Source organism: Cyrtonyx montezumae, unplaced genomic scaffold (assembly GCF_038088225.1).
Source record: "Cyrtonyx montezumae isolate F1298 unplaced genomic scaffold, pur_monq_1.0 scaffold_18, whole genome shotgun sequence".
NCBI lineage: Eukaryota > Metazoa > Chordata > Aves > Galliformes > Odontophoridae > Cyrtonyx > Cyrtonyx montezumae.
In genome coordinates, this window is record NW_027071914.1 from 14506840 (window position 1) to 14533501 (window position 26662).

The window sequence follows — 26662 nt, forward strand, 5'->3', positions numbered from 1 at the left end:
AATCAGAGATTTTGTCATCCTGGGAGAGCTTTCAGCCCGCTCCCAAGTGTCACATGGCAGTTAACGTGGAGCTATACTCATGTTTTTATTCAAAGAACGGCTCTAAAATTACAAAAGATAACTACTACCTTTCAGCATGAATAAACTTGAATACATACTAAAAATAATCCCGCATTAAATCCCGAACTTACTGCCTTCTGAAAGGTGTAAATGGGTACAGTTTGCAATTATGTAACTGTGTGTAAAAAAAAAAAAGAAATAAAATCAATAGAATGAAAATTGCACATCTGAAAATTGCACGTCTGAAAATTGCACGTCTGAAAAGTGGCTGTGCAGCGTTTTGAGAGGCGATTCAGGCACACGCACGCACACAGATTATTTCCATCTTTCAGCTAAGCCCAAGCTTTACGACACCATTCATTTCACTCTGACTAGATGGCATCCAAATTTTAGGGGAGAGACAGGGAGGTCTGGAACATATTAGGAATGAGGGTTTCATTCTCTCCCCCATTTACAGCAGCCTCTGTGAAACCAATGAACCAGTGACTCCATTGTCACTCATCAGTGACAGTGGATCTCTGGTGGCAGGCTGGGGTCTGGACTGCAGCCCAGTGCCCCAAAGCAGCACAGGGCATGGCCCTGCTGCCATGGAAGGTACTAAAGCTCCTGCAAGAGCAGAGAAGATCACTTTGACACACACTACCTCTTTCTTTAATGCAAAGCTCTCACACTACCGAGTGCAGCAATAGGAAGAAGCACGCAGTGGGGAGAGGAAAAATGCCTCCTGCCCAGGGGTCACCTGGGCTGCAGGTCTTACCCAGATCATGGAAGCAAACAGCCACTCTTGAATCAGGCATGATTTTCACGAAGTGCAGGTGCTGAGGTTCACCAGGAGGATATTCTGAACGGTGAAGTGTAAAATATTTATTAAACCCAGTGCAGCAGATCAGAGCTATTATTCCTAGAAGATACGGGGCAGACAGCTTCTTTCTACACACAAGGATGAGTTCTGCAACTGCATGCAAAGCGATATCACAGGCAGACAAAGTGTAAAGCAAAATGAAACCATAAGTGCTAGCTAAAGAGCTTGAGAACTGTTGCAAAGGGAGACTACAGATCATTTAAAGCATGGAAAGCTGCACCTCACTGCAATAGAATAGTTCAGGACTTATTCTGGGGGCTACATCGCTTTAAAAAAATGTCTAAAAATAACTGCCACTGATGTATACACTTTATTTCATTACAAAGTCATACGTGTAAATATCATTCTACGAAATACACAGTATTTCTATTTCTCAGAAACAGAAATCAGCAGCCAAACGTCAAGCAGAAAAATGCACAATAAGGCCGTTCCATGCATCTTGGAGTCCCAAATTCAGGGAGGAAATAACACGCAGGGTCAGCTTCCACAGGCAGCTTGTCAATTAAACTGAGGTCCCTCAGTCACCATGCATGCAATGTATTAGGTTTGACACCATTAGCATTTTTCCCCTAGTGCCAAGGCAGGCACTGGAATCCTGCATGCAGAGGAGAAGGGGCTCTGCACAGCACTGCTCAGCTCTCCTCTGGGAATAAGAGTCAGTGCTGATGAAGAACTAAGTCAAAAACACGAAGTGGATAGAGTACGTACCCTGTTACACAATATCAGCAGATGCCAGGCACGAGATGAGACGACATGGTTCAATGACTTCCCTGGAAGAGGGAAGGAGCTGTGATCCATCCTCCCGAGTGTCACAGGTGATGACATCCAGCCTTTTGCATGACATTAGGAGCTGTTCAATGCAAATGTGTCATCCTGAAAGGTACCCAGCTGTGGCTAAAAGAAAGCAAGAACTAAGAGTTCAGCCATTTTCCTTCTGGCTTGTTGCTAATTCCCCATCATTTAAAGGTTTGCCTCGGGTTAGCAGCACGTTGGGGCCATCAGCTGTTGCAGGCGGCCCTCTAGGGTGCAGCTCACCCCCCATAAGAGCATACATAGGCTGTACAGCATCATCTTTCCAACTTCTTTTTGCTAAACAAACAGGATCAAGCTCAGAAACATTTATTTACTTTCTGAGTGCAATGATGCTTTTCAGCATTAAAATCTAATCATCTGCCCCAGACAGTGAGCCCAAGCATTGCCACAGCAGGCAGTAATGTCTGTGTGCTGCGATCAGTACCTTTGGTTGTGAATCACAAATGCAGAATCTGATGGACAAAGTCAACTTCTATATGTAAGTGCTGTGCTGCTTAACTAAGACAAGTACACAGCCAAGGGATGCTGCCTTTGCCATGCAACGAACTTGACTTTAACAAGCTGATTGTATGCATTAGCTGAAAAGACAAAAAAAAAAAATACATGATAGTACATCTAAGGACCTTAATCACTGGGAGCAGTCATTTGTCATCGTGTTCTAGTTCTCTCTCCTTCCATGCTTTAGCAATGCAGCGTGATTTTATTCCTTATGTAATACAGACTGGGTAATTGTCATTTGTCCCATATGGTGTAGGTCATTCCCACAGCTGTTGGTGCTCGATCTCAACTCCTGTTTCTCCGTGAACAGGCATGCTACCAACTTCTGATGCACATAATATGTTAGCTAGAGGAAAAGGATTCCTTTTCAGTAGTAAAAAATATGAAGGAATAAAAAAAGATCACAGCAGAGCAAAAGACGTTAACTGCGCTAACCCGAAAATAAACCCAGTCCCCCAAAAAAGTACCAAAACCTCTCACAAGATGGCAAAATTCATCCAGCTCTGAACTCACAGAATGCATGCTGGAGCAGAGAACAAAACTGATCCCAACAGCAACGCGATGAGAAGTGTTTGCAGGAGATGCGATAAGCAGCACGGTGCTGCCAGACAGGGAAACCATTGAGGACCCTTTGGTGGTGGCTGCCACTTCACAGTTTCACACCCGAGGTGAAGAATTCCTGGGGCTTCAACAGCCTTGTGTTTGGGGGGAGGTAGTGAGAGCATTTTGTGAGCAAAGTAGGTCACGGCTCAGCAGGAGAGGCACGTTGCCACGTTTATCTGGGAAGATGCACGGCTTCTAAGGTTTCTTTCCTTTCCCTGCCGTTATTTCATTTAGCAAAGTAGAATCCACACGCTAAGCAAAACAAATGGTTGTTATTTATGGGTCGGCCCATTGTTCTTGGAATGGCTTTGTGAGAGAGGAAAGCGATTGTAACGTCTCGCCACAAAAGATGGTGATTTCAGTAAGTAAGCTCAATTGTCTCAACAATATTCTGCGAACAAGCGTCGAAATTATATCAGAGAACAAAGTGTGAGTCATGCAGAATTACTCAATGCGAAGCAGTAAGTCAACTTTCATAGGATTTGGGTAATGTGGTTATCTCCTGAAATTATGCCCCGATGCAGCAAGAGTCATGATGGAAACAAGACCCAGAAAGCGATAAAAATACCCACTTGTTTCAGGAGCAGAAAGTGGAAAACTTCAGCTGACAAAAACAAAACACAACTGTCATATTTATTTCTGATAGTTCACCTCAACTCTGCACGGTGAGCACAGAAATTACCCAGATTGGTCTGAGGAGCTGTGATGTTTTGCCCGCTATCGCATCGGGAACGAGAGACTGATGACAGCAATGATTGAGGCTGGATTTTGACACTTGGAAGTACATAGAGTAGGTGGAGAGAAGATTTCAGTTATGCACACAGATGGAAGAAGTAGATCACTGGAGGACTGAAGAGTGACAGTATTAAGACAGATAAAGTAATTTATTTTATAGGGAGATGATTATAGAGTTGAGTCTTTCCCCCCCCCCCCCAGCCGAGAGAAAAAAGGAGAGCAAACCTGCTTCCCTCTCCCCCATGATCCACGGATTTGTCATGTGCTTCTGATGGAGTCAGAGAGAAAGAAAACGGTGGAGAAGTGGGCGAACATTTGGATTGCCACCTGATTGACAACGTGCAAGTCAGGGAGTTGGCCCAGCATCAAGGAGTGCCTGATTAATTTTGGCAGGAAATACCACCAACGAAAATGATCACGTAGCAGGCTCAGAATCAATATACTGTCCCACATTTAAAGAGCCACCGTGGAAATTAATAATAACGTTACTAATTCCCCATCTCAGGTGTCACCTTAATGCATCTGCAGCTTCATCTAGGTTTAGGAATGGCTTTGGTTTTTGGTTTTAGGGTTTTTTTTTTCCCCAGTCTTTCAGGGTCCATTCAATCCAGTGACCAAAATAAAAGTCAAAATGCTGGCAGCTGCCCACTTGGAGTTCCTCAGATTTCAGAGCGAACATCCCCCCACATGTGGAGTGAAGTGCTCTTCAGCTCCAAATTTCATGATTTCCAGCCATCGTACCATGCACAGAGCAGAGAACACGCTGTGTTAGAGTACTAATGCTTCTGACTTCTGCACCGAGTAGAAGTACAGATAATGGCTTTCAGCTTTCTAACATGAAAATGATTTGTACCCTGGCACAGCAAATCCTCTCTTGTAGCCAATACAGGGAATAAAAGAGCAAATTTGAAATTTTACTACAAAAAAAAAAGGAAAAAAGCATTTGGAAAAGAAGTAGCTTGAAATGCCTCAAAATTATTCCAAGAACTGATGGCCTTCAAATTGGCAGTACTATTTAGCCACTAGGTTATCAGCTCCTTCCTATACAAGGTAAGAGCTCAAAGGTATTTTGAAACTGGAGGGCAGAAGACTTTCAAAGGCCATCTTTTTCTCCTGCTGACCTCCCATAATATCATCTGCAGACAGCACACAGCCACCATTCTTTTGTGCATTCTTCCTCTGCACACCTCTCTGAGAGAAACAGAGTTGAACCAATGATCAGAAGAAACACATGTGCCTGAAATCCCTTCATTTCAGTATTCTATGTATCCCAGATGGTCGTTTTTCTCAGATCTCTATGCACCTACACATGCCAATAGGTGCCCAGGGCTATTTTCAAGCACATCCAAACACTCCGCTCTCTGAATTACCATTAAGAATACGGACACAGTGTTTGCACCCTACAAGATTTTTCTTAAATACCAAAGGTAAAACTGCTTCTAGGGGAAACCTGTCAGGAAGGATGTGCACCTGCAGGCTGTAGAGTGGATGCCACATAGATTGGTGACGTTGCAGCCATGCAGCAAAGCAATGAGAGTTGCTATAGGAATAACCTGGCACTAAAAGAGACCCCAAAAAAGTCAAGGTAAAGGTGCTTTCAAGAAATTTAGAAAACTCAGCTGAAATTCTGCTTGTAAATGCTCAGGTCCTGAACCACAAGACTGAGGTTTAACAAAAAATAAAACCTAAGGTTCCAGACGTGTTTGCTGGGAATGAGGAACAGGGCATCACTTTGGTTCTTCAGAATTTGTGCTTTTCAGCTGCTCTTGCGAGGGGCAGTTTTTAACTAAGAGATTTTTCTTGGGTTCCTGATAGCTCAGCAAATTAGTTTACAGTGGAATACAATGGGAGATACGTTCAGGGAACAATTAGAGAGTTTTAAAATGAAACAAAAAGTCACGGGGAAAAGTCTCTTAACTATAATTCCTATTTCTGTCTCGAAGGGAATTAACAGAATTTTATGACTTTGATCTTCTGAAGAATGAGTTTCAGAACCTTATTATTCATTTTTCTCAATTTCAGATAGGGATTCGATGAGAGATAAAACAGCAGCAGTTAAGAAGGGACAGTTCAGCCTGTATTTGTCACCATTTCCCTACTGATCATTGCAAAAGTTCAGCTAAAGAGATTTCATAGCAGACAATCTGTTATAATTAATGAGTTTTGCCAATTAATGGCTGGCCTGATGTAGCCTTTGAGAACAACAACTTTTTTCTCCCCTTCAAAATGCAGCAGTGGGTTAAACGACAGCACGAGTGAGGCAGTCCCACCATTAGCCAAAGTTAACAGTCCTTTCACCAGCACTTCTCAGAGGCTGCACTAACTGTGCTAATTATTATAAAGCATGAATTTTAATAACAGCGCTGTGCTGCATTTCTTCACACACATAGGTTCAAAGCTAATTAAATACAATGGGAATATATTAGCCTCTATACAGAGGATGAACGTTACTGAGTAACACCACCTCACTGCATCACCTCCAAAGGAATCACTTGGTAACTGCTTTCCTCCACAAACTTAAAGGCCAGGTGAAGTTTCCTTTCACCAACTGCGGTATATTCAGTTGCAGATATTTCAAGGGTCTGAGATTGGAGGTGTTTCTATTGGCTCCATATTTCGTGCAGTTTTCCTTTTAGGACCAAAATGAAAAAGATAATGCTGTTATCCTACATAACATCGGTTATTGTGCTTTTCAAATTTATTTCCATGAAGTTAAGGCAATGAAATTAAAACCTATTTATTTGCTCCACGAAAGAGAAGATGTTCCAGAAGCAATGAGATTTTAGGTTATTAAAATAATCCCTGTCATGGGCAGATAGATTTTCTTTCCCACTGTATTCAGAGAGCTCTTCAGAGCACAGCTGGTGCTTCACAGAGGAGCCTCCACCCTCCATGGAGCTCCGCTCCATTGCTGCTGCTCTGCCAAAGCTGCTCAGCTTTGGGCAGGTACCCTGCCTTGATTAATGATAATTGCATTCACTTATGAGCGACAGAGACCCAAAGGGTCATCAGAGAGGATGAAGAGGTGAAGAGTTGGGATCTACAATGCTCAGCCGTGCTCACAGGTGAACCAAGACAGGTACAAGCAGTTTCCCTTCCAGCAAATGTTGCTGGCTGAGCTTTGCTTTTCACAATATAATTAAATGGAGCCTAAATACAGAGTGCTGACGTCAAGTCCTTCAACAGAATTCTACTCTACCACAGAAGCAGGAATAATCAGACACAGAAGCCTGGCATAGAGGACCACTGATCTTCTTCCTCCTTTTTGGGCAAACTTATTAACAAAAGCAAACCTGAGGTGAGAGCAGATGGGGCAGCCCCATCCCTGCCCCAGGCAGCCCAGCTACTTCCAGGGACACTGGAAAAGGTTTCTAGTTTAACACTGAGAAGACTTCTGAGCTGAGCAGAACCAGCAACGTGATCTGTTGAGTCAGACCATAATGAATGACAAATCAGAAACTATAAAGTCATTCTTCTTTACCAAGCAGCACAAAAACAATTAAACATCAGCACTCTTCCCCAGCATGCTGAGGAACACCACATTCAGTTTTCCTTTCATTTTTTGGGGTCATAGATGGAAACGCTCCTTCCAGAAGTAGCCAGCAACACAGCCTGGTACTTTCCAAAATAAAGTTTAGCTCAACCTCTGAAATTTATTCCCACTCTGAGAAGGGTGATGTGCTACTTTTTCACTTGATTTAATTCCTACCACTGAAGGGTACCCAAGGGCCCAGGAGTTATCACCATTTGTGTGAACAATATTTCTGAGCTGACACTGTAAGCAGCCTTAGCTCACACCAGGAGCAATAATCAACAGCCGACCCTGTGCAATACATTTGCTTTGCTCAGTTTCACAAGCAGGGAGGCATGCACGCAGCGAGCCCTGCTGGTGCTCAGAGGAGAGAGCTTCCTATCTGGGGCAGAGGTGTTGTGTTAGAGCAATGGGCTCCCAGCTCAATCTCATTAGGGCCAATGGTTCTCAACTTAAACTTGCAGAAGAGCATCAAAACCACTGGAGATGAAGATTTGAGATCCACTGCTATGAGGCTGGGGAAAACCTTTCACCCCACTTTAGCTGGTTCCTTGCTCTTATTTAGTGCACTGGAGCATCTTGCCACTTTCCATGATCAATGTTCAGGATCCTTGCAGTGTAAGGCCATTTTTCAACCAGGGAAGTGGGTTGCACAATAGGCCACTTGGACGGAACATGGTCAGAGTGATATCAAGCTTGATCAGCACACAGGGAGCCCGGGCTGCCCCTCATCTGTACAGAGCACTCATGTGCAGCTCTGGGGGTCACCCAGTTTTAACAGTTCATTAACCCACTATTTGGAGTCACGATCAAGGAAGGACTCAAAACGCAAAGCAAAAACCAATAATCAGAGAAGAAAGAGAAGCTCCACCCACCCAGCCTGTCATCCACTGTCTGAGAGAAGCAGCCACCGATGGACCATGCAGAACAGGAGGAGCTGTTTCCAACATCAGAGCATTGTACAACAAGAAGCAGTAACAGTACAGACAGGCTCGACAAGTCAGACACTTCTCTCATTCCACACTCAGACAGGGGACAGGAGAGGGATTCCAGAGAAAGAAAAGAGATTTCCAGCTGTGGGTTCACCCCTTTTCCAAAACAGTCCCACCTGACCAGAACTCCTGACACAGCAGACAAAGCTGAGCAGGCTGGCAGAGGAGCAGAGTGCTTCTTCCACTCCTTGGAATGGGGCCTTGGCCAACAGAGAGGCTCCTCACCACCGGAGGGTGGAGGATTTAGGCAGAGCACTGAGGAAATGCACAGAAACTCCCATTTCCATTGGATCCGCAGACTTCTCTGGATGCTTTTTAGATGCTGCTCTTTCCAGCTGGTGAGAACAGACCCCGAGAAACATGACGTTAGAGCTCAGTTTGAAGTACGACAAACAAGATCCTAGGAAATCAAATATTATCACACTTCTCTGCACTTGGACCAATATCCTCAGGCAATCCAAATCTGCACTGAAGCACCGAAGGCAGCACCTTCTCATGAGGTGTCTGCTGCTTAGTTTTAAGATCCTGCTTTGGAAAATAGGGTCTCTGGTATTTGATTCTCAGGCATCCAGAAGAAGTGTTTTACTTCAAAGTGATTAAAAAAGGAAATGACCTCTGTATATTTTTTTTATTTTCTCTCTTTTTATTTTTTTAAGGTTTTAAAGCTGCTTGTACGTGACACTAGAAAATTACAGCCCGTGATTTATGGTTTTTGGTATGCTAATAGAAACAATCCCCTCCACCGCCACTTACTCCTCAGCAGAAGGATCATAACAGATTGTAAATGGTTGCATTACTGAGAAAGATAATGCTCCTTTCCACTCTCATTTCCCTCGGTTGATTTTTATCGTGGTAGGGGTTGAGTAAGCATGTAAGAGACAGATCATGCATTATTTACCAGCCTGGAAATGGGGAAGGGTTCCAGAGCAATCTGCTGCACAACCAAACCCCAAGCACCAGTCACCCTATGTTTTGCATCCTGCTTGTTTGCAGTTTGGCTGATACTTTTTAAAGCTAATGCCACTGTCCAAGTCACCAGGAGAGCTTCATCTGATAGGGCCAGGCTCTGAACCCCAAGTGGATTGTGCCAGCATTGGTCATACTATGGAAAGAGTGGACCAAGGTGTGGCCAGAACCACCACTGGGTCACCACAGGACCATGGGATGGCGTAGGTTGGAAGCAACACCCAAATGGCACTCAGAAGAACAAGGACCTCTCAGGACTCACCCCCACGGTGACAATGACACAGATCCTGAGGAAGCCATGAAGCCACAGCACTGAGAGGTTCATTTCATTGCTAACTCGGCCACTGCTGCACTCCTTGCAGCACCTCTTCCAGCACGCCTTACAACCGTACCCAAGCAAGTCATTAAATGCTGAAAATTCAGATTTTCAGAAAAGTAAAAGGAAACAAGCAAAAAATATCTACCAAGCTACTAAGTTAATGAGGAAAAATTACAAAGAACTGAGGACTTTAAATGAGCTTCCAAATTAAGGAAAACAAGGGGAAAGGATCAGCTCTTATTTTTTGCAATTAAAGTATTATTTATAGCAATTTGGGTTTTTTGAGATTAAACCTGGATACGGGGCTGCCGAAAACACATCTGATTTACTGCTCCCAGGGCTTCTCATCGCTCTGTATATCAGACAGACTGCCAAAAGCAGGGGGAGCTTTCTCCACCCCAGAGCCCACGTGCACCCAGGGCGCCTGTAAAACACCCAAGGATTTATTCCAGCGCTCACACCGTGACCATTAGCAACGGTTCTCAACCCAAAGCGATGGCACTGGTGCTGAACTATTGCATCCTCGGGGCAGAAAACAAATCCTGCAAGAGGCACGAGATAATGTTTTGCAGGAGGAAAAGGGAAAATATTCCAGCTCCGCGTTCAACCTGTGCACTAGCTGGAGTGGAAAGAGGGGGCTCGGGCTGTCCCTTCTGCATTAGGGACACTCCCACTTAACAGGAGCACTCCTCTAATGCAACATTTCTGTGCAACCATCACAGCATTTCCCCCTTCTTGCAGAGTTGGCAACATATGCAGAGAAGCCATTTTAATAAGCTTAGGGCTGAAAGACACGATACACGAAGACAATCCTTGCTATTTACAGCACTCAGCCCCCGGCTGCCTCTCTGCTTTTCCTACGGATTAATAAAACCAAGAAAGTAAACAAACAAAGGATGCAAAGTTTGGTTAAAGCCAACCAAAGTTCAGGGAGGAAGAGGGCAGGGTGCTGGGAAGACACGCAGACCTCTGAGCATCCACGTCCTGCACTGCTCAGAGTCGCTCTGGCTGCAAGGAGACACCATAGGTAGGATGGTTGGGAGCTACACCAGCTTTTTTTTTTATATCTCTGTTGACTTTTCCAGCCCCTGTGCTGGCTGCCTGCCTCTCTGTGCTGCTCTTTGAACTCACACAGAGTAAATATGGGTAACCACGGCCGCTCTGTGGGCAGGGGGAATGGCCTCAGGAGGAGCCGACACGGTGTCCTCCTCTGGGGTTAAACATGGGGAAATAAACCAGGGCACGTGGAAGGGTCAGCTCCTTCAGCTGAAAAGGGGAATAAGGAAAAGAAAGAAAAGAAAACCCAGCAAAAGCCTCACAGGAACATCCCTGAAAATTCACATCTCGAACCAAAGCATGGAGGCAAAGAGCAGGTAGGGGCTGTGCTGGCAGTGGGAGCAGGAGGATGGGGTCCTGTGAGCAGGCAGCAGCTCTCAGCCGTGCCACCAGGAGGGCACAGGGGCTCAGCAGGTACCTGGAGCTCAGCAGATAGGGATAGGCTGCACCAAGGGCATTGCTTCCTAGCAGAGCCTTCATTTCCTTTGATTTAAATCTGCCTGACGTTGGGATTTCTCCTCTTTGCATTCCCTCTTCCCGAGCAGAAACATTTATTATGCTAATTGAAATGTTTAACCTCTCTGGACCGCCGGCTGCAATAGCTCATCACAAGCAGCTTTATAATGTTTGCTTGGATGGGCACCCTGGGGATGGAGAATGCATCGGATGCTTCCTTCCGTCGATTTCCCCTCTGCACCCCCTCCCCCCCCCCCTTCCGAGCCCCCTTCCCAAGTTGGGGCGAGTTAAAAGGAAGCATTAACCGCGCTTATCTGATGCGACGGGGCGAGCACAGGCTGGCGAGCAGCCAGCAGCTAATAGCGGCATAAAGGCAGCTTGATGGGAAAAAAAAAATTAACATGCTAATTGTCAGGCTGGAGAGGGTGCTGGGGCCCGTGTGAATGAAAGAAAGAAAGAGGAAAAAAAAGAAAAAAGAAAAAAAAAAAAAGGCATTCTCTGTGCTGGAGAGATCAATTTTAACAATAGAGATTTGAGAGGGGGGGGGAGAAAAAAAAAAAGGGTAAAAAAAAAAAAAGAGGTTTCGATGCCATCGCTTTCTTTTCGTCCCATCCTCACTGCCCTCCCCCAGCTCCAAACCTCTCCCCGCAGCCTGAGGCTCTCACTGGGGTTTCTCGGAGGATGTCTCCCCGCTCAGCACCGTGCCCCCGGCTCACACACCGCGCTCCCTCCCTTCCCAGCAGCGAGTGACGCTGCGGAGGAGCTGAGGCAGAGGGAAAAGTCCCGTTTGGCACAGTCCTGCCCAGCCCCGCTTCGCAGCGCGGATGAGGTGAGGTTTCCAAAGATCCTCTCCCCCCTCCGATTTAATTTTGCCCTTTTTTCCCTCTCTCTTTTTTTCTTTTTTTTTAAAAACAAAGGGACCTCGGACAGAATTCTTTTCATTTGGTTTGTTGTCTTTTCTTTTCTTTTTTCCCCCATTTTCTCGAAGCGATAAGGAATGCTTGGAAAGCAGCAAACCCTGCCCTGGAACGGGGGCTACGCCGCACGTCGGTAACCGGGATTAAGAAACTCAACTCATGCACCGCGATTCCGGCAGCGAGCAGGATCCTGGGGGAGAGCACAGCGAGCCCAGCGGGATGCCGACGCTGCAGCCGCCCCTCTCCGCGGATCCCGTTTAACCCCGGCTCCATCCCAGTGGGAAAAGCACCCGGAGAGCCGCCGTGCCCTCCCCCTGACGGCCACCGAGGGCTCCGAGCAGCCCGGAGCCGGTCCGAGGTCCATGTGCCCGCGGGAGGGAGCAGCATCGAGGTACCTGCGTCGGTTGTGATTTATCTCTGTGGATGAGTGCTGTTAATATGAGGCACGGAGATTTAAGAGCAAATCTCCTCAACACGGCTTAGGGAGTCGTTTGGGTTTACTTTTAGGCAAAATGTGGCTCGTTGTCGGGATTTTACAAGAGGGAATACTCTTCCTTCCCTATGCCAAAGAGTGACTGTGTGTGCTCTCATTCTTTACTTCTACCGTGGAGGAAATTTAAGCAAGAACATGTATAGTGAATTGCTAAACTCAACCAGTGCCACCGAAGCTCACCTCATCCTTCAGACCAACACACCCTACCTGGGCAGCACGCAGCGACCCGTCAGCTCCTCCGCCTTCTACATGTCGACAGCCAGGGTGCTCAAGGAAGGGGAGATCAATAAGCCCGACCTGCTCACTTACATCATCCTCTTTTTCTTTCTGCTCTTGACTGTGACACTCATCGTGCTCTTCATTAATTGCCAGCTGAAAAATTCTTTTTTTGCTACTCTCCCTTACGACAGATCCCTCCGGGAAGCGAGGAGCCCGTGGAGGACACAGGCTGTTTGACACGAGGGGGAAACAGCATCTTCCAGCAGCAGCAGGAAGCAGCAGGGCTGTGCGACACGGCGTTTCAGTCCGCACGGCCACGAGTGGGCTCGACCCTCCTTAAAATAATAGGCTGCACCGCAGGGAAAGGTTGCTGAAAGAGATGCTGGATGCAGATGGGAAGAGCTGTAAATAAAAAGCTGCACGACGAACCGAGGGGATCGTGCTTTAGCACATCGATACACGCCAAAAAAGAAATTGCCCCCTGATTCCAGATTAGGCGCTATATGTATGCAAATGTCATCACCGACCCATTCAGTGCCCATAGAAGGACATTTGCATTAACAATAATCTCTGATTTGTGCATCTGGTGGAAGCTTGTTACCCATGTTTATGAAATCGTAGCACTGGATGTAAAACACAGCGTATTTACCTAATGGCTCCACTCCGAGGACGAGAGTTTACTTTCCAGACCCGTTTCTTTCCACTGCTGCTGAAACGCTCAGTAACGCGATGGGAGCCATGCCTGGCAGGAGAGAACCAGAAACAGCCCTTTAGGTTTTGATTGGGATGCTGCTGGGGGTGGTGGTGATGTTTTACTGCATCTTCAGTTGGGTTTCAAGTCACTGCCAGCTATGGGAACCACTAATACCGAAGTAACTTGTATTCAACTTCCTTAACCTGCAAAGGAAATCGCTTGCCACAGCATGAAACCAAAATAATCAGGATAGAGAGAAGGAAGGAGAGAAAATAAACATCATCAATTGTACGTAAACTAATGAACGGGTAGAGCAGAGTGCTCTGAGTTTTGTACAAGAAGCAGATAACTTCGGAGAGCCATCGTTACAGGAGGAGCTGCATCACGGCAGCATCGCCCCTCCTTGCTCTCTCTATGAAGCCAGTGTAGTTAGGAGCATGCTTTATGGAAAGGGCAACAGCATGATTGATTCACCACTCATTAACGGTAACATACACTGGTTTAGACTAATTAGCCATCGGGTTTTGCTCTAGAAGCTGTACTCCTGCTTCACCTTTGCTGACAAGCTATTTAATAGATGACAATCTTTAGGAAATCTGCAGCTCGAGTGTCATAACTATAGAGCATACAGCACAAACCCCAGAACAGTGTTCATGTTCCCACTGTGGGCAAAGGGCTTTTTCCTGGTTGTTTCTCCAGCCACAGTGTCTCTACACACAGCTCAATTGCAGACGTCCAGAAACACTCTCTTAAAACCAACTTCTACTCCCACGGTTTGCAAGTGGATCACCAATCAAAGGGGCTCGTGCAGTGACAGGAGCTGCACCCCTCGATGCATCCTTGTCACACAGAGTACAGCAGAAGTGCTGCGTGTATATATGTATGTAAAGTATTTAATCCAAATGAGAAGATTTTACAAGGACACACTCGCACTCTGAGGCAGAGACACGTACATACCTGGGCCTGTCCGTGAGCTCTTTTACACAAAGAAGTTACACAGCTGATATACTTCCAAGTCATTGCCTTGGCTATCATGTTTTGTTATGCTCAAATAAGTTAATCTGCCATAGAACAGCCTGAAATATTTTATTCCTTGACAGGTGGCCAATTTTTAGCTCATCTGAACCAAATTTCACTGGTGTAATTCCAAATGATTAATGAAGAAATAAAGAATAAAATCAAGTGTTTATCTCAGCCCATTTTGAATAAATTGAGTTTTTATCAAATCAGCCATTTCTCATTTATTTTTAAGTAATGACAGCTTGTTTTCATCTATCAGCCATAATGAGCTTGGTCTAAAAATTCCTGCTGGCAAAACCCCGGGTAAAACACAAGTTGCATTGCACCATATTGTACATTTTCTCTTAGTAAAGTGCTCTAGAATAACTCTGGAATAACCACATCTTCCCCCACAGCCTGATACTCGGAGCAATGCTCCCAAAAGAATGATTTCTACTGCAGAAGAAAGCTCTATCAACGCTGTTCTAAGCTGTGCACCCAACAGACACAAAGAAAACATCTCTGCTTAAAAGGAGCTTACAAGCAGGAGACTGACTTTTTATAGGGTCTGATAGTGACAGGGCATGGGGAATAGCTTCAAACTGACAGAGGGTTTGATATTAGAAGGAAATATTTTACCCAGAGGGCAGCGAGGCACCAGCACTGCTGCCCTGAGCTGTGCTGCCCCATCCCTGGAGGAACCCAGAGCCACAGGTGGGCCCTGGGCAGCCTGAGCTGGGGGCAGCCAGCCCATGCAGGGTGGGACTGGGGGGGGAGCTGGGAGGTTCTATGATTACTATTACCCTGTTGCTCTGCCCATCCATCCTCTTGCTTTTCCAAGGTGTGAATGGATTGGGGTGGGCATTTCCACAGGCATTCATCCTCCTGCTCTTCCCTTTCCCCCGTGCAAAAATCGGGAGTTGGGCATGTTCTGTGTTTCCACCACTGCTGACACCTGGGAAGGACTCGATGATACGACTCAAGGCTGCCATAAAAGTAAACTATGCCAAAGGGCAACAGGCAAAGAATAAACCCAGAAGTACCTCGCTTCTGTTAGGGATGCCTCAGGTTGGTGCTGCACAGCAAAGCAGAACGCAGAGCAGCGTTGCACGATCGCGCTCTCCTAATTGGTGTCAAAGCACAAGAGTCCCAGCAATTTGTAACGGCACTTGCTCTAATGAGTTTGCTTCTAGTAGCATCTTCAAGAGAAATGAAGAGCCCTCATCCCAGGACATCACTTGAAGACAGGAATCACCACCACAGGGCTCCTCAACTCAGCTTTCATTAGGAGAGATGAAGCTTTTCATTAGGAGGAGAAAAGGATGGAGGCTGGGGACTGGCACGAAGCCGTAAGCGAATGCCAAGAACAGTGAGAATTTAATAGCTGCTTTGCAGTTACACCCCTATCTGCTGAGGCGTTTCTTTTCCTTGCCTTCCAAGCTTATGAAGAGGGATTTCAATGAAGAGTTTGGTAGGGCACTATCTTGATTTCCAAGCCTTTACCACAGGGTACTTGGAACATTTAAAACATCAGCAGAGAGATCAGACTGAGAAGGGGATGATACTGTGGACTGGGCATTTGGCTGTAGGAGTTTGCTCTCATCCTCGCCTTATCTCAAGACCTTGAGTTTATAGCATAAACTCTAGGTAAGTTTGCTGTCAATCTGTTAATCCATACAGAAAGTCTCTTAAGCAGGAACTTACAACTGTATTTTCCCAAGTTTTTTCCTCCCCTCTCTCATTTTACCCTCCCAGCAATACCCCATCCCAACCCATGGGGCTGAGCCCAGCAATGTGGTACAACCACATACACAATCTGTTCCCTCGTGACCTTCCAGGACTGAATATCCATCTCTTAAAGAAAACTTAACATCTCCTCCCACAGATTTCTTTTAGGGAGCAACTGTTGAGAGATCTGAAATCTCTCCAATCTCAAGACACGATTCTCTATGTGGCTCTTCCAGAAAGGGGTCTATTTTGTCTTGCATTATCCCTAAAACTTCTCCGTTCCAGCTGAAGTCTAACTCGCTCCCACAGCTCAGAGCTTCTGAGAGGCTGGTGTGTTTGCTGAGAGCCACCTCTGGGTCTAAGATGCTTCAGAAAAATGAGATTTCACAGGAATGACTGTATTACACAGCATTTCTTATTTAGCCCTAGAAATAACCATGCTGTTTACAATAGGAGAGGTACAACTTCAAAAAGAGAATGGAAAAAGTCTGTCTATAAAGAAGAAAACTCCTGCCCTTAGAATAGCAAAGCTGTCAGGTTTGTTTCTTTTTTTTCCCCTCAAATGTTTTATGGAGAAAAAAAAAAGGAGACTGCATTTATCCTCTCCATCTTTAAAGATACCAATCTGTTGCTCTGTATCACTGCCAACACTGGAGTGCAAGCTGCCTCCTCTTACTTAGTAAAGGCAAGGGGCTATGGAGAGAGAGAACAAAGTATGTCTGTCTGCAAGGACCACTGCAGTCTGAGCCAGCTGCCGTATGAGACTTCCTACATTGCCATACACAGTAAGGAACCCACAGAATTCCCATGACACCATCACTGTACAAGCAGTCCCCCCCCGGAGTTGCTCAGAGCACTCCTTCAGTGGTGGCTTTGTCCTACCCAAACCCACCTCCAACATCGAGCAGGAGGCAGATGGATGCTTGGTAGTCCATGGGCACCCTGACTGCTGCCTTGTGCTTCACTGCCTCCAGCACAGCACCTCTAAAAATCATTCTGACAGCAGCCAGGCAACACAAGGAGTCCAAGAAATAAGTACAGATTGACTGAGCAGTGATAAACCAACTCTACAGACACTCGCTCTGTCCTGTTAGCAGTCTTCCCATCATACACATCTATAGAAACTCTGCATCTAGCACATCAAAACGTAAAGAATAAATAAGAATACTGTGCTGCTCACATGGCTTTGCCCAGCCACATGCTCTACATCAGGTACAAGCATCTCACCACAAGTCAGGACACGGGGCAGCTGGGCTGCTGGCTCCTGGCCATCTGTCAACAGAGCTCAAATTTAAGATAGCAGTGAGGAGGTTAAAGAAAAAAGACAAAACCAAAAGCGTGCCACCTGCAATACTCTGTGGACTCTGGATTTCCTGCCTCCTGATCTTTGGAAGGAATATTTTGCTTTCACCTGGATCCCTGTTGCCCTCTGACAGCATTTACCAGCCAACAAATCTGCAGCCTCGAACATACCTTGAGAAGCAGAGAACAGCAGAACTAATAGGATTGCAATCCAGATCTTCCCTTGTGCTTCCCCTCAGAGCTAAAATAAAATAAAATACGTTGTTTACAAAGTATTTTTACAGCACGTTTGAACATGTGGCCCTATAAGGCAGTTAACGAGAATATATTCAAAAAAGAATTTGATGCAAACTGCCTGGAAGTTGTAAAATGCTGAAGTGTCTCTCACATGGGTATTTTATGTATGTGCTCGGGCCAACTTTTCTTGTATTAAGGCCTGCTCCCTGTTTTAACACAAATGTACTACCACAACTCCATCAGCTGGAGACTGCTTTCCTATCAGGTGCTGTGAGAGCCACTCCTTTGTGCTGTGCTCTGGAGGTCACTCTGGTTCGATCTGAAGGAAACCACTGCTGAATACAGAAAAATAGGGGAAAAACACTACCTGCAACAAACTAGCTAGCCCACACTCAAGGCACCATATGCCATTTTCCCTGGTGTATGGGGAAATCCGGGTGAGGAATTCCACAAGGAGGAAAAGGGAAAACAGAAAACGTTGCTTCTAAAAGCCTGAAGTGCACTAGCAAGACATCACTGCCCAAAGCAGATTTCAGTATTCACGTGATGGCCTCGTGCTCTTTAGGGAGCAATTGCTTCCCAAACTTTAGATTACTACTGTTCCCGTGGCACAATGGGAGGTCTAGGGACAGATGCAAGATGGGTGGCACAAGCCTTGTACCTCCTCTCCATAGCTCGAGTAGGCTGTGTCTATCAGGCTGGATAAGCTACGCCTCTGCTTCCTACTGCACGTGCCAGCAGCTGGAGTGAGAATCCACAGCACCGAGCTACAGCCATCTCTGCTACACCTGCACAATAAAAAATGCACAGGATAAGATTTCTTTACTTAGAAGTTTATGCACAGCTATCCAAAACTGAAGGGGAATGATTGTTTGTGTTGAATGTTATCAACACGAAGTGCTAATGCTGGCTGACTATGGAGCACTAACCTGCACAGACTCCTTCTCCTGCCAATACTAATGGAGCAGTAAGGTGATGCAGTACCTAAAGCATAAACGGAGTGGCTGACAATTTACAGGTACTTTGGGACTTGTTACAAATGCCTTAGCACGCAGAAGATAACAGGCTCTGCATCACAAGTCAGAGGATTAACGGTGTTTAAGACTGTCACACACATACCTCTCCCCTCCATACCTCACACCACTAGTGTGAAGGGCAAAATCCAGCCATACAAGTATGTGATTAAAGCTATGATCTTCCTAGACAAAAATGCATTGACTCCGTATTATTTGGTTTCCCTATAAAACTTCCCAGACGTTGTTCCAGAACAAGAAAAAATTTTCTGTATTTAGTCAGTTGAGCTCTAAATCACATAGGCCAATACTGAAATGGGCAAAGTCAAACAGAATCAGGATTTCCACGTACCAAGTGCTTACCACAGGTAAACTCTCTGGAACAGTCGTTCAGTACACTGCCTCAACACTCAAGATTTCATGACCAACGTCCTGCCAGATGGATCAGCAGACAGAACCACTCCAACCAGAATACCTATAGCAAAAGCAATTTCCCAACTTTTCCCAACTTCTTTGTAATAGCTTCTCTAGGCAAGTCTAAGTTCTTGGGAACATGTCAGGGAATGCACAGTCCTTGCCTCAATGAGGCAGAGATTGCTCCAGGCAAGGTAGGCACATCTTATTACTCTAAAAGCCAGTTAGATATTTGCATCTGTCTCTGTACACAGTGAACAGAGACAGCCCAAAGCTTTTCTGTTTTTAAAACAAAACAAAAATATATATTAACCCCCCACCCCCATCCTCCACACCAAAACAGAGCAAAATACAGATCCACAGGTTATCCTGGCTAACTGCTCACAGAGATGGAACTATCAAAGGCACGTTCATAGGAAAAAAACTCTACTAGAGAGTTACAAGAACTCAACATAAATCAACACTTGTATTTCAACACGTTAAAGGAAAGCAGAAAAAAACTGTTGGCTTTTTTGTGTATGTTTATTGAAATACGAGCAGCAGAATGCAAAAAAAATCTCGAAAAACATAACATAGCAAAACCTAGTCACTTTAAAATTAACAAAATAAAAAGATGTTTAGAGTTAAATGAAAAACTCATTGCTAGAACTGTGTTTCCTACAATGTAAACAAAAGCATGAAGGTTATGCTTGCAACAAACACAGAAGCAGGCTTATGGAGCAGCACAACAAAGCAAGTTTATGTCGTCATCTGATGGTTTGGTCTATTGATCTGAATTCAGAATGGGTTTCCCTCCTAAACAGTAACTTCACAACCACAGAAAAAAAAAAGTCACATTTGTCTTTCAAAGCAAAACGTTTAGAAAATGTTTTGTTGTTTTCTTTAAGACCATCACTAGCAGTACTTTGGATAACTAAAATAATATACAAAAAAAAAAACCAAACACATTTAAAACTAAAGGAAGAGCTTGACACATTTCAACATCTGTCTAGACATACACTATGAGGATCTGCCCGAGAACTGACAACTCTCACACTGTAATACTGTGGGGAAAAAAGCCATTGATTCATGCAAAAAAAAAGAAAGAATTCCAGTATTTTAGAACAGTTCTACACAGAATCATAACGTGCAGGCTACTCCATCTGTTTCTGTTAATGGGATTTTTAACTTCTCTCATCAGCCAGCCATACCAGAAGCTTTATTTTGGTCCTATAGATACAATAAACCAACATCAGCCCTTCTTGAGGGACTACTTCATGCCTCATGTAATTAAATGAATGTAATACTTCCACAAGGTGCTGGACTGACTGCCAGTGAGCCTGATGCCCACAAAGGAGGAATATCTGAGATAATATCTTATCTTAGTGGCTATAAAAGCAAACCCAGAAAGAACTTCAGTGTATGCCTGTTCCAGGCTCCTTGCTGGTACTGTCAAAGCTGTTAATTAAAGCTGCGTTTGGCTGTAAGTAGAAATATGCCTTAGAAGAAGAAAATACATTTATAAGAGCCAAAACAGTTTTTTGCTAAAGAGTTAACATTCGGTCTAAGCTGGGTTATACTGAAAATGCTTCATCTTCCACTACCACACTACTGGCTGATTTCATTTCTCCATCCCTCCATCCAGATGAAGTGACTTACACACAAGGATGCTGCAACCGAAGCCATAATCTCCGTTATCACTACACTTAAAAACGTAATTAGTGCCAAACGCTTCTCATCCAACCCCTCCATGCACTGCTATCTGAATTCTCTATCAGCAGCACAGATAAACCAAATGTGATTAGGAACACTGTGAACCAGTAGGTGCAGCAACCAACAAGCTCTCAAAAGTAAGTCCTACTTAAAAGGAACAGAAAAGCAGAGCATTGGCAAATCGTTTACTTGGTCTGCTCCTGCAAGCCTGCCCTGGCAAAACCAGCAGCAGCAAGGATAACCCCAGCACTGCATACATTACAGATGGAGAATATGTACACAAGCACAGAAATGCCAGAGTACTTTAATACTTAATGACAGCATCAGAAGTGGGTTACCTAGAGAATATTGCAGAAATTATGGTTCACTGCACGGGTAGCCAATCTAACCACAGTACAGCAGCTCTGACTTGCAAACACCTTCTTCCAGCAGCCACTCTTGAGTCATTTAGTCAGCCGCATCCAAACAAGTGAACGAAGATGAAGCCAGGTGAAAAACATTTTGGATAAAGCAAAAGCTTGTACCTACAACTGAGATCTTTCTTTGATCCAATGTGCCAAGAGACATTCATTTTAAAAGCTTGTAAAAATATATATATCTATAGTGTCAAATACACATATTCAGCAACTTGATCGAAGTCAGGCCCGGGGAGAGGAGAATGGGAAGCCTGATCCTGTGGCCAAATGCTTTCCATCTTATTCAGACACCAGGGTTGCTGTTCCGAAGAATGAAAGAGAAGACCCCAAAAGTGAGTGGCAGATATTGTTTTTCTCCTTCTCCTGAAGATGCATTCACTTTAACACGCAATGGAGAAACTGCTTTAAAAAACACAACAACAAAACCACCAAGTAATATAGAAATTCCTGTACAAGAGAACATGAGGGTTCTGCAGAAGTGTTACAGTTTATCTTTATTCCTTTAAGGCATTTCATAAGAAACATTTTTAGTGACACGTAAACAAGTTTTTTCCTTAAAGATGATCTCTTACTTTAGGTACCATATAATGCATGATTTCCACATCTGAGCAGAAATTGTCATTCAATAGAAGACAAAAGAACTTGTGTAAGCAATCAATGTCTCAGGACTGCAGTAGTCAACTGCAACACATCTTTTACTAAGTGTTTGCATTTTAGAGTTTTTAGTCTCTCTCCTAGACATTGCACCCTGTCCTGAAGAGGTGTTCAGGAAAAAGGAGGAGTTAAAAATTAAAAATACCATAGGTCTTTTTTCTGCATGCAGACAGATTTTGTATAATTCACTTTAATTCTCTAAGAATGTTCCTTCAATATTTTTTTTTAAAGGGGAAAACTATTCATATGTTACTTAGCTGATTTCTTTTAGTGTTTAGTACAGTGTTTGAATAATACAACAGCAGAGGCAACATAATTCCTTACAAGAAGATAAATTTCATCATACTAATGCAGTCCTTGATTTCCATAAAGCTGCCAATTACAAGTACTCTGACCCAACACCTGTTGGTAAGAACAGGCTCAAAAAAAAAATCAACTTTTCACACAGTCTACAAAGAAGTGATTACTTTTGGTCATTAACAACAGGCCTGTGTTAAATTACATGATCTGGAAGTAACAGCTTCTGCATTCATTTACTAATTTGCTAAGCCACTCACAGTCTTCAAAGAGACTCAAACTCATACTGAAAGTGAATTAAATACAGTGTAATCACTAATACTGCATAATGTCTACTGAGAGATTAAAAGGCTTAACACAGATCAATTCCAGACAGGCAAAATAAACAGCTAAAATACCAAAAAGAAAACAAAAAAAAACCTTATATTCCTTCGAAAAAGTAGCAAGGCACTGCCATTTACAAATACTAGTGTTCATGTTAAAAAAGGGTACCTAAAAAGAAATAGGCCTTAGCAACCACATCCAAATGGCATGAGTGTAAATCAAAGAAAAAACAAAAAATACTACTCCAGAAACGTGCAAGATGTTTATCTTGTATCAGTTACTATTTAAAATGGTGGTTAAAAGCAATATTACAAAACTGAAGTGGGAAAAGACTAAGAACTGCTATTCTGCATTCATATACAATGTGTTTATGACAGCATTTTCCAATAGACAAAGTGTTTTTACACCACTCCAATATTTGTAAAAAGTATATTTCATGTGTACATTTAAAAAAAGTCACATTGTTCAAGTAGGCAAATTAGCCATAATAAAGCCTAACCTTGTTTACGACAGATGTCAAACTTAATTTGTTAAGCAACTACACTAAAAATACAGCTTGCAAGCTGGAGCTGCACATGTTCAAACATTTTTATAAACATAAAAAAAAACCAAACTATGATATGTATTTCTTTTCTGAAGACAGTCTTCATAATTCTTGTCCCTACAGGACAAAAAGTAATTTCCAGTTAAGACATATGCCTGTTTTAAGTTCTACTCCAAGGAGGGGAAAAGTGTTCTGAATTTTTCCAATAGATTTTTTTTTTTCCCTTAGGGTTCAACTGTCACTTAAGCATCACAAGAACAAACTGAAATGTAAAACTGCTCAGCTATACACAATGGAATTGGTCACAAAGGGATTTAAAAAAAAAAGTTAAACCATAAGATCCATTCTCCATATAGCTCACAGTATCCACACTGGAAGTTTCTCTAGAATTAGAATAAGTTCACTAAAAATAAGGCTGAAGATGGAATTTCAGCACTATGAAACAGATGAAATGGGATTAAGAGGAGAACCCATTTGTGTAAGTACTTTATCCAGCCACTGGAGGGGCCCATGAAGATGGATTTCTATCCAGCACGGGGTGCTCGTGACATCCTGTCGGTGATATTCAGCTCCCCACCCCTAGAAAAATGAACAACACGTTATCAATCGAGAATACAGTAGAATGTCATCATCTAAGAAATCTATCTGAAGTTAACTTGTGATCTAATAACAATTCTTATCATCTTAAGAAAAAGAAATAAACGGTCAGAAAGGAGTGGCAGGGAGCCTGCTCAGAAGCCCCAGTCAAAGTCTTCCCTGCTAGATTCCCAGTGTGACTATCCAAGATCCTTTGAAGAGCACACTGCTGACTCCAAAGTGGATCTTTGTTTTAGCTACAGTTCTTTTCTTCTTCCTCCTGCTCTCTATTCTCTACACTCTGCATCTGAACAGTATTTATCACAACTGGCAAGATAAAATCTCAACGATTTCAGAAAAGAACCTCATCACATACATAGTATTTTTAACTAGCTGGGCACCTTGAGGAAAGATCTAGTGATCCATCTGATTTCAACAAGTCTATTTATATCTGTGGTACAAAGACTTCCTAGTGCACTTCATTTTAACTTTGAACACATCATGTCAAGCTTTCTTTATGAACAAGATGAAAAAAAACAAAAAAAAACCTGGATGGCACATGCCTGAACTAACTATTCAGCTAAATCTGAAACTGAGCCAATTTTGAGGAAACAATACTGTGAGAATAACTTTGTACTGTCAAATTGTCCTGTTAAAACGTGCATCTTCTCCATTTTAAAAATCCAGTTATGTATCTCTATTTATTTGAAGTGTTTGAAGTTTGAACATCTGTTCTGCAATCGCTTATGTTCCTCTCTACCCACATTTTTTTTTGTAGAGGTCTTGCAGTTAGTTAGCTCTGCTCGTTCATATTTAGTGCACAAGCCCAGACCTCCCTTAGTAATTTTACAGTAACTGCAACAATTAAATCACATCCTGAATACTGAAGTACATACAACCAACACTTCACAAGACAAGATGTGCTTTTCTTGCATCAATCTCCCTTTCCCTAATTAACCTTTTCAATATATTTAAAATTGGAAAGATTCATTTCAGGTCAGATTAGCTCTGTTACGTTGGTACAGTCTGCTGACTACTCAAACCTACAGTAAGTTTAAATGCCTCCCAAAACAGTTTGTTTACCTTTACAAAACTCATTCGAATGGTGCACATTTTGGTGAGCTCATACACTGCTTCAAACCCGTGGTTGACAGACTGAGCTAAAAGCTGAGCAAATTCCTGATTGTTGAAGATTTTCAGGCTGCATCCACTAGGAATCTTGCACACAGTTGTTGGATGAAAGCCGTGGTGGTAGTTGCAGTTCCTGCTCTGTACAAATATGCTGCTGTCACTTAAACACTCAGCATAGACTTCCCCACCAACATAATAAAGATGAACTCCTTGAAAACAAAATTAGAGAAAAACATTATTTTCTTTTTCTAAAAATACAGTACTTAATACAATCCCCTTGAAATCAGAGGCAGCTAAGTAAGTTTTCTGTCTGAAGAGCTTTTCAGCAAAGTTTTATCCAGTCTTATACCCGCAGGATAACATACTTTCTCATTTCAAAATACAAGCTTCATTATACATCAACCACTAGATGTCCTTCTCTCGTCAATTAGAGAAGCAAAAACTACTTCCACACGTCAACAGTTATTTCAAGCTAGCTTCCTAGAGAACTTATGTAGATTTTAAAACCACGGTTTTATGAAAGTGGTAACTACTGCCTATGGGAACTCCAAGGAAATTCTCAGGAGCAGGGATAGACACGAAAGTGAAAGTGTGCCTGCAGCCTGCTCATGTTTTTGGCATGCTTTATCAAGCAAAAAGTCCAACTACCTGGACAACTTAACCAACATTAGGTTTTAAGGACCTTAAAAAAAAAAAAACAAACCATGAAGGGAGACCCTAGCTTTATCACAACTGCCTGAATTCAGCCCTGCATATTAACAACCCCCTCCTCCTCTGTTTTGAGCAGCACACTGGAGCACTAGGTCTTATCCAACACATAGAAAAGCCACTGAGCAACCCCTTCTGTGCCCAAACACAGATTCACTGCCACTTCATTTGAGACTCCTTTATTCTTTCTGCCAGACCTTCTCCCTTTCCCTTACCCACAGCAGTCACACAGCTGGGCTATGGCTCAGTTTGGTAAGCTTACTGAAATGCCCTGCTGACTGCCCCATGGTTTGCCATATGATGCTCTAGCAAGTCAACAGATGCCAGCTGATCTTTCAGACAGCAACAACTGTTGTGAACACTGCAAGACCCACTTGAGACTAAGGTGGGATGAAGTTTACATAGAGGAACCATTGACTTGACCTACTATAAGCAGTTGACAGAAAATCTGGGGTGTGCAAGAACACATTTTCACTGCACAATCCTGTTTATTTAAAGAGACAAGGACAAGCACCACCTGCTAGCAAAATTCTTTTGGGTAAAAGCCTACTGAGGGATCTAAAAAGAAGCAAGATGCATTTAACAGTCTGAAAAGAACACTGATAGTTCCAAAAAAACCCAAACCAATGCACAACCAGAAATCAACTGTTCTTGCAGTGCAATACTTCTGCAGAAAAATCTGAGAAATCAGAAGTGGATAGTATTAAGGCAGCAAAAAACCCACAAGATTTTCCAAACAAAAGCCATAAATAAATAATACTGTATACCAAAGCAATCTTAATTGTACTCAGAATTGCTACTGCAAAGCCAAGTTTTAGTTTAGTAACTAGTACTAAAAGCACACATTTTAAAGATCCAAATTTACTTGACATCAATACTACTCTACACAATTTTGGATCTAATTTGAATTTATGATCTTCTCCAGTGGACGCATAAGATTTCTCTGCTAGTACCATCCTAAGCAGTAACTTGAACCAAATGAACTTCACAAAGATTTTCCCCTAACCCTACTCATCTCCTAAAAGTCTGCTGTTCTCATTTTATACCATCACCCTTTCTCAGACAAGAGAATTGAAAAGAAAAGCTTATCACAAATATTAATATCTATTATATTTGGTGGTCACCAGAGAAACTGCCAATTTTTGCCACACTAACAGCAATTTCTAACTACAAGCCTTATAAGAGACACTGCAAGCCTCAAAGTTAAGCAGTATCACTAATAGTGAGCTGCATCAAGAAAACTGGAGCTCAACCATAATGAATGACTTTATGTGCTAAAAAGGCCTCATACGTGCAAGATAAAGCACAGAAAGCAGGTTTTCTTCTCAAGGACTTTGCTAGTTAATTATGAAAAAGGAGATACTCAGAAAAGGAGCACTACATTTTAAGATAATTCAAGCACATTCCATCAA

General features: G+C 43.3%; 3 protein-coding genes across 7 annotated transcripts in view; 1 reads left to right on the forward strand and 2 right to left on the reverse strand.

Annotated features, from left to right (window-relative positions):
• Positions 1-26662, reverse strand: part of TGFBI (transforming growth factor beta induced) — a 170670-nt gene that overhangs the window by 63934 nt on the left and 80074 nt on the right. The gene's annotated exons all lie outside the window — the stretch shown is intronic.
• SMIM32 (small integral membrane protein 32) lies at positions 10395-12784 on the forward strand. 2 transcript variants are annotated; one of them, XM_065735004.1, is made up of 2 exons: positions 10395-10407; positions 11881-12784. In XM_065735004.1, exon 2 carries the CDS (start codon positions 12438-12440, stop codon positions 12756-12758), a length of 321 nt encoding a protein of 106 aa, XP_065591076.1. In that variant the 5' UTR covers positions 10395-10407; positions 11881-12437; the 3' UTR covers positions 12759-12784. The 2 variants fall into 2 exon arrangements, with proteins under 2 accessions (XP_065591076.1, XP_065591075.1); XM_065735003.1 differs by lacking the exon at positions 10395-10407 and adding an exon at positions 11618-11721.
• SMAD5 (SMAD family member 5) overlaps positions 19655-26662 on the reverse strand; it is a 28678-nt gene continuing 21670 nt past the window's right edge. For all 4 annotated transcript variants that reach the window (XM_065734826.1, XM_065734827.1, XM_065734829.1 and 1 more), the window contains exons 6-7: positions 24495-24751; positions 19655-23414 (exon numbers count right to left, since the gene is read on the reverse strand). In XM_065734826.1, coding sequence (XP_065590898.1) covers positions 23271-23414; positions 24495-24751 — 401 coding nt within the window. In that variant the 3' untranslated portion in view covers positions 19655-23270. The remainder of the gene's footprint in view (positions 23415-24494; positions 24752-26662) is intronic.

What these genes read in the sequence shown, in the direction of transcription:
- SMIM32 (XM_065735004.1), top strand. Translation starts at nt 12,438, where the DNA reads ATGTATAGTGAATTGCTAAACTCAACCAGTGCCACCGAAGCTCACCTC.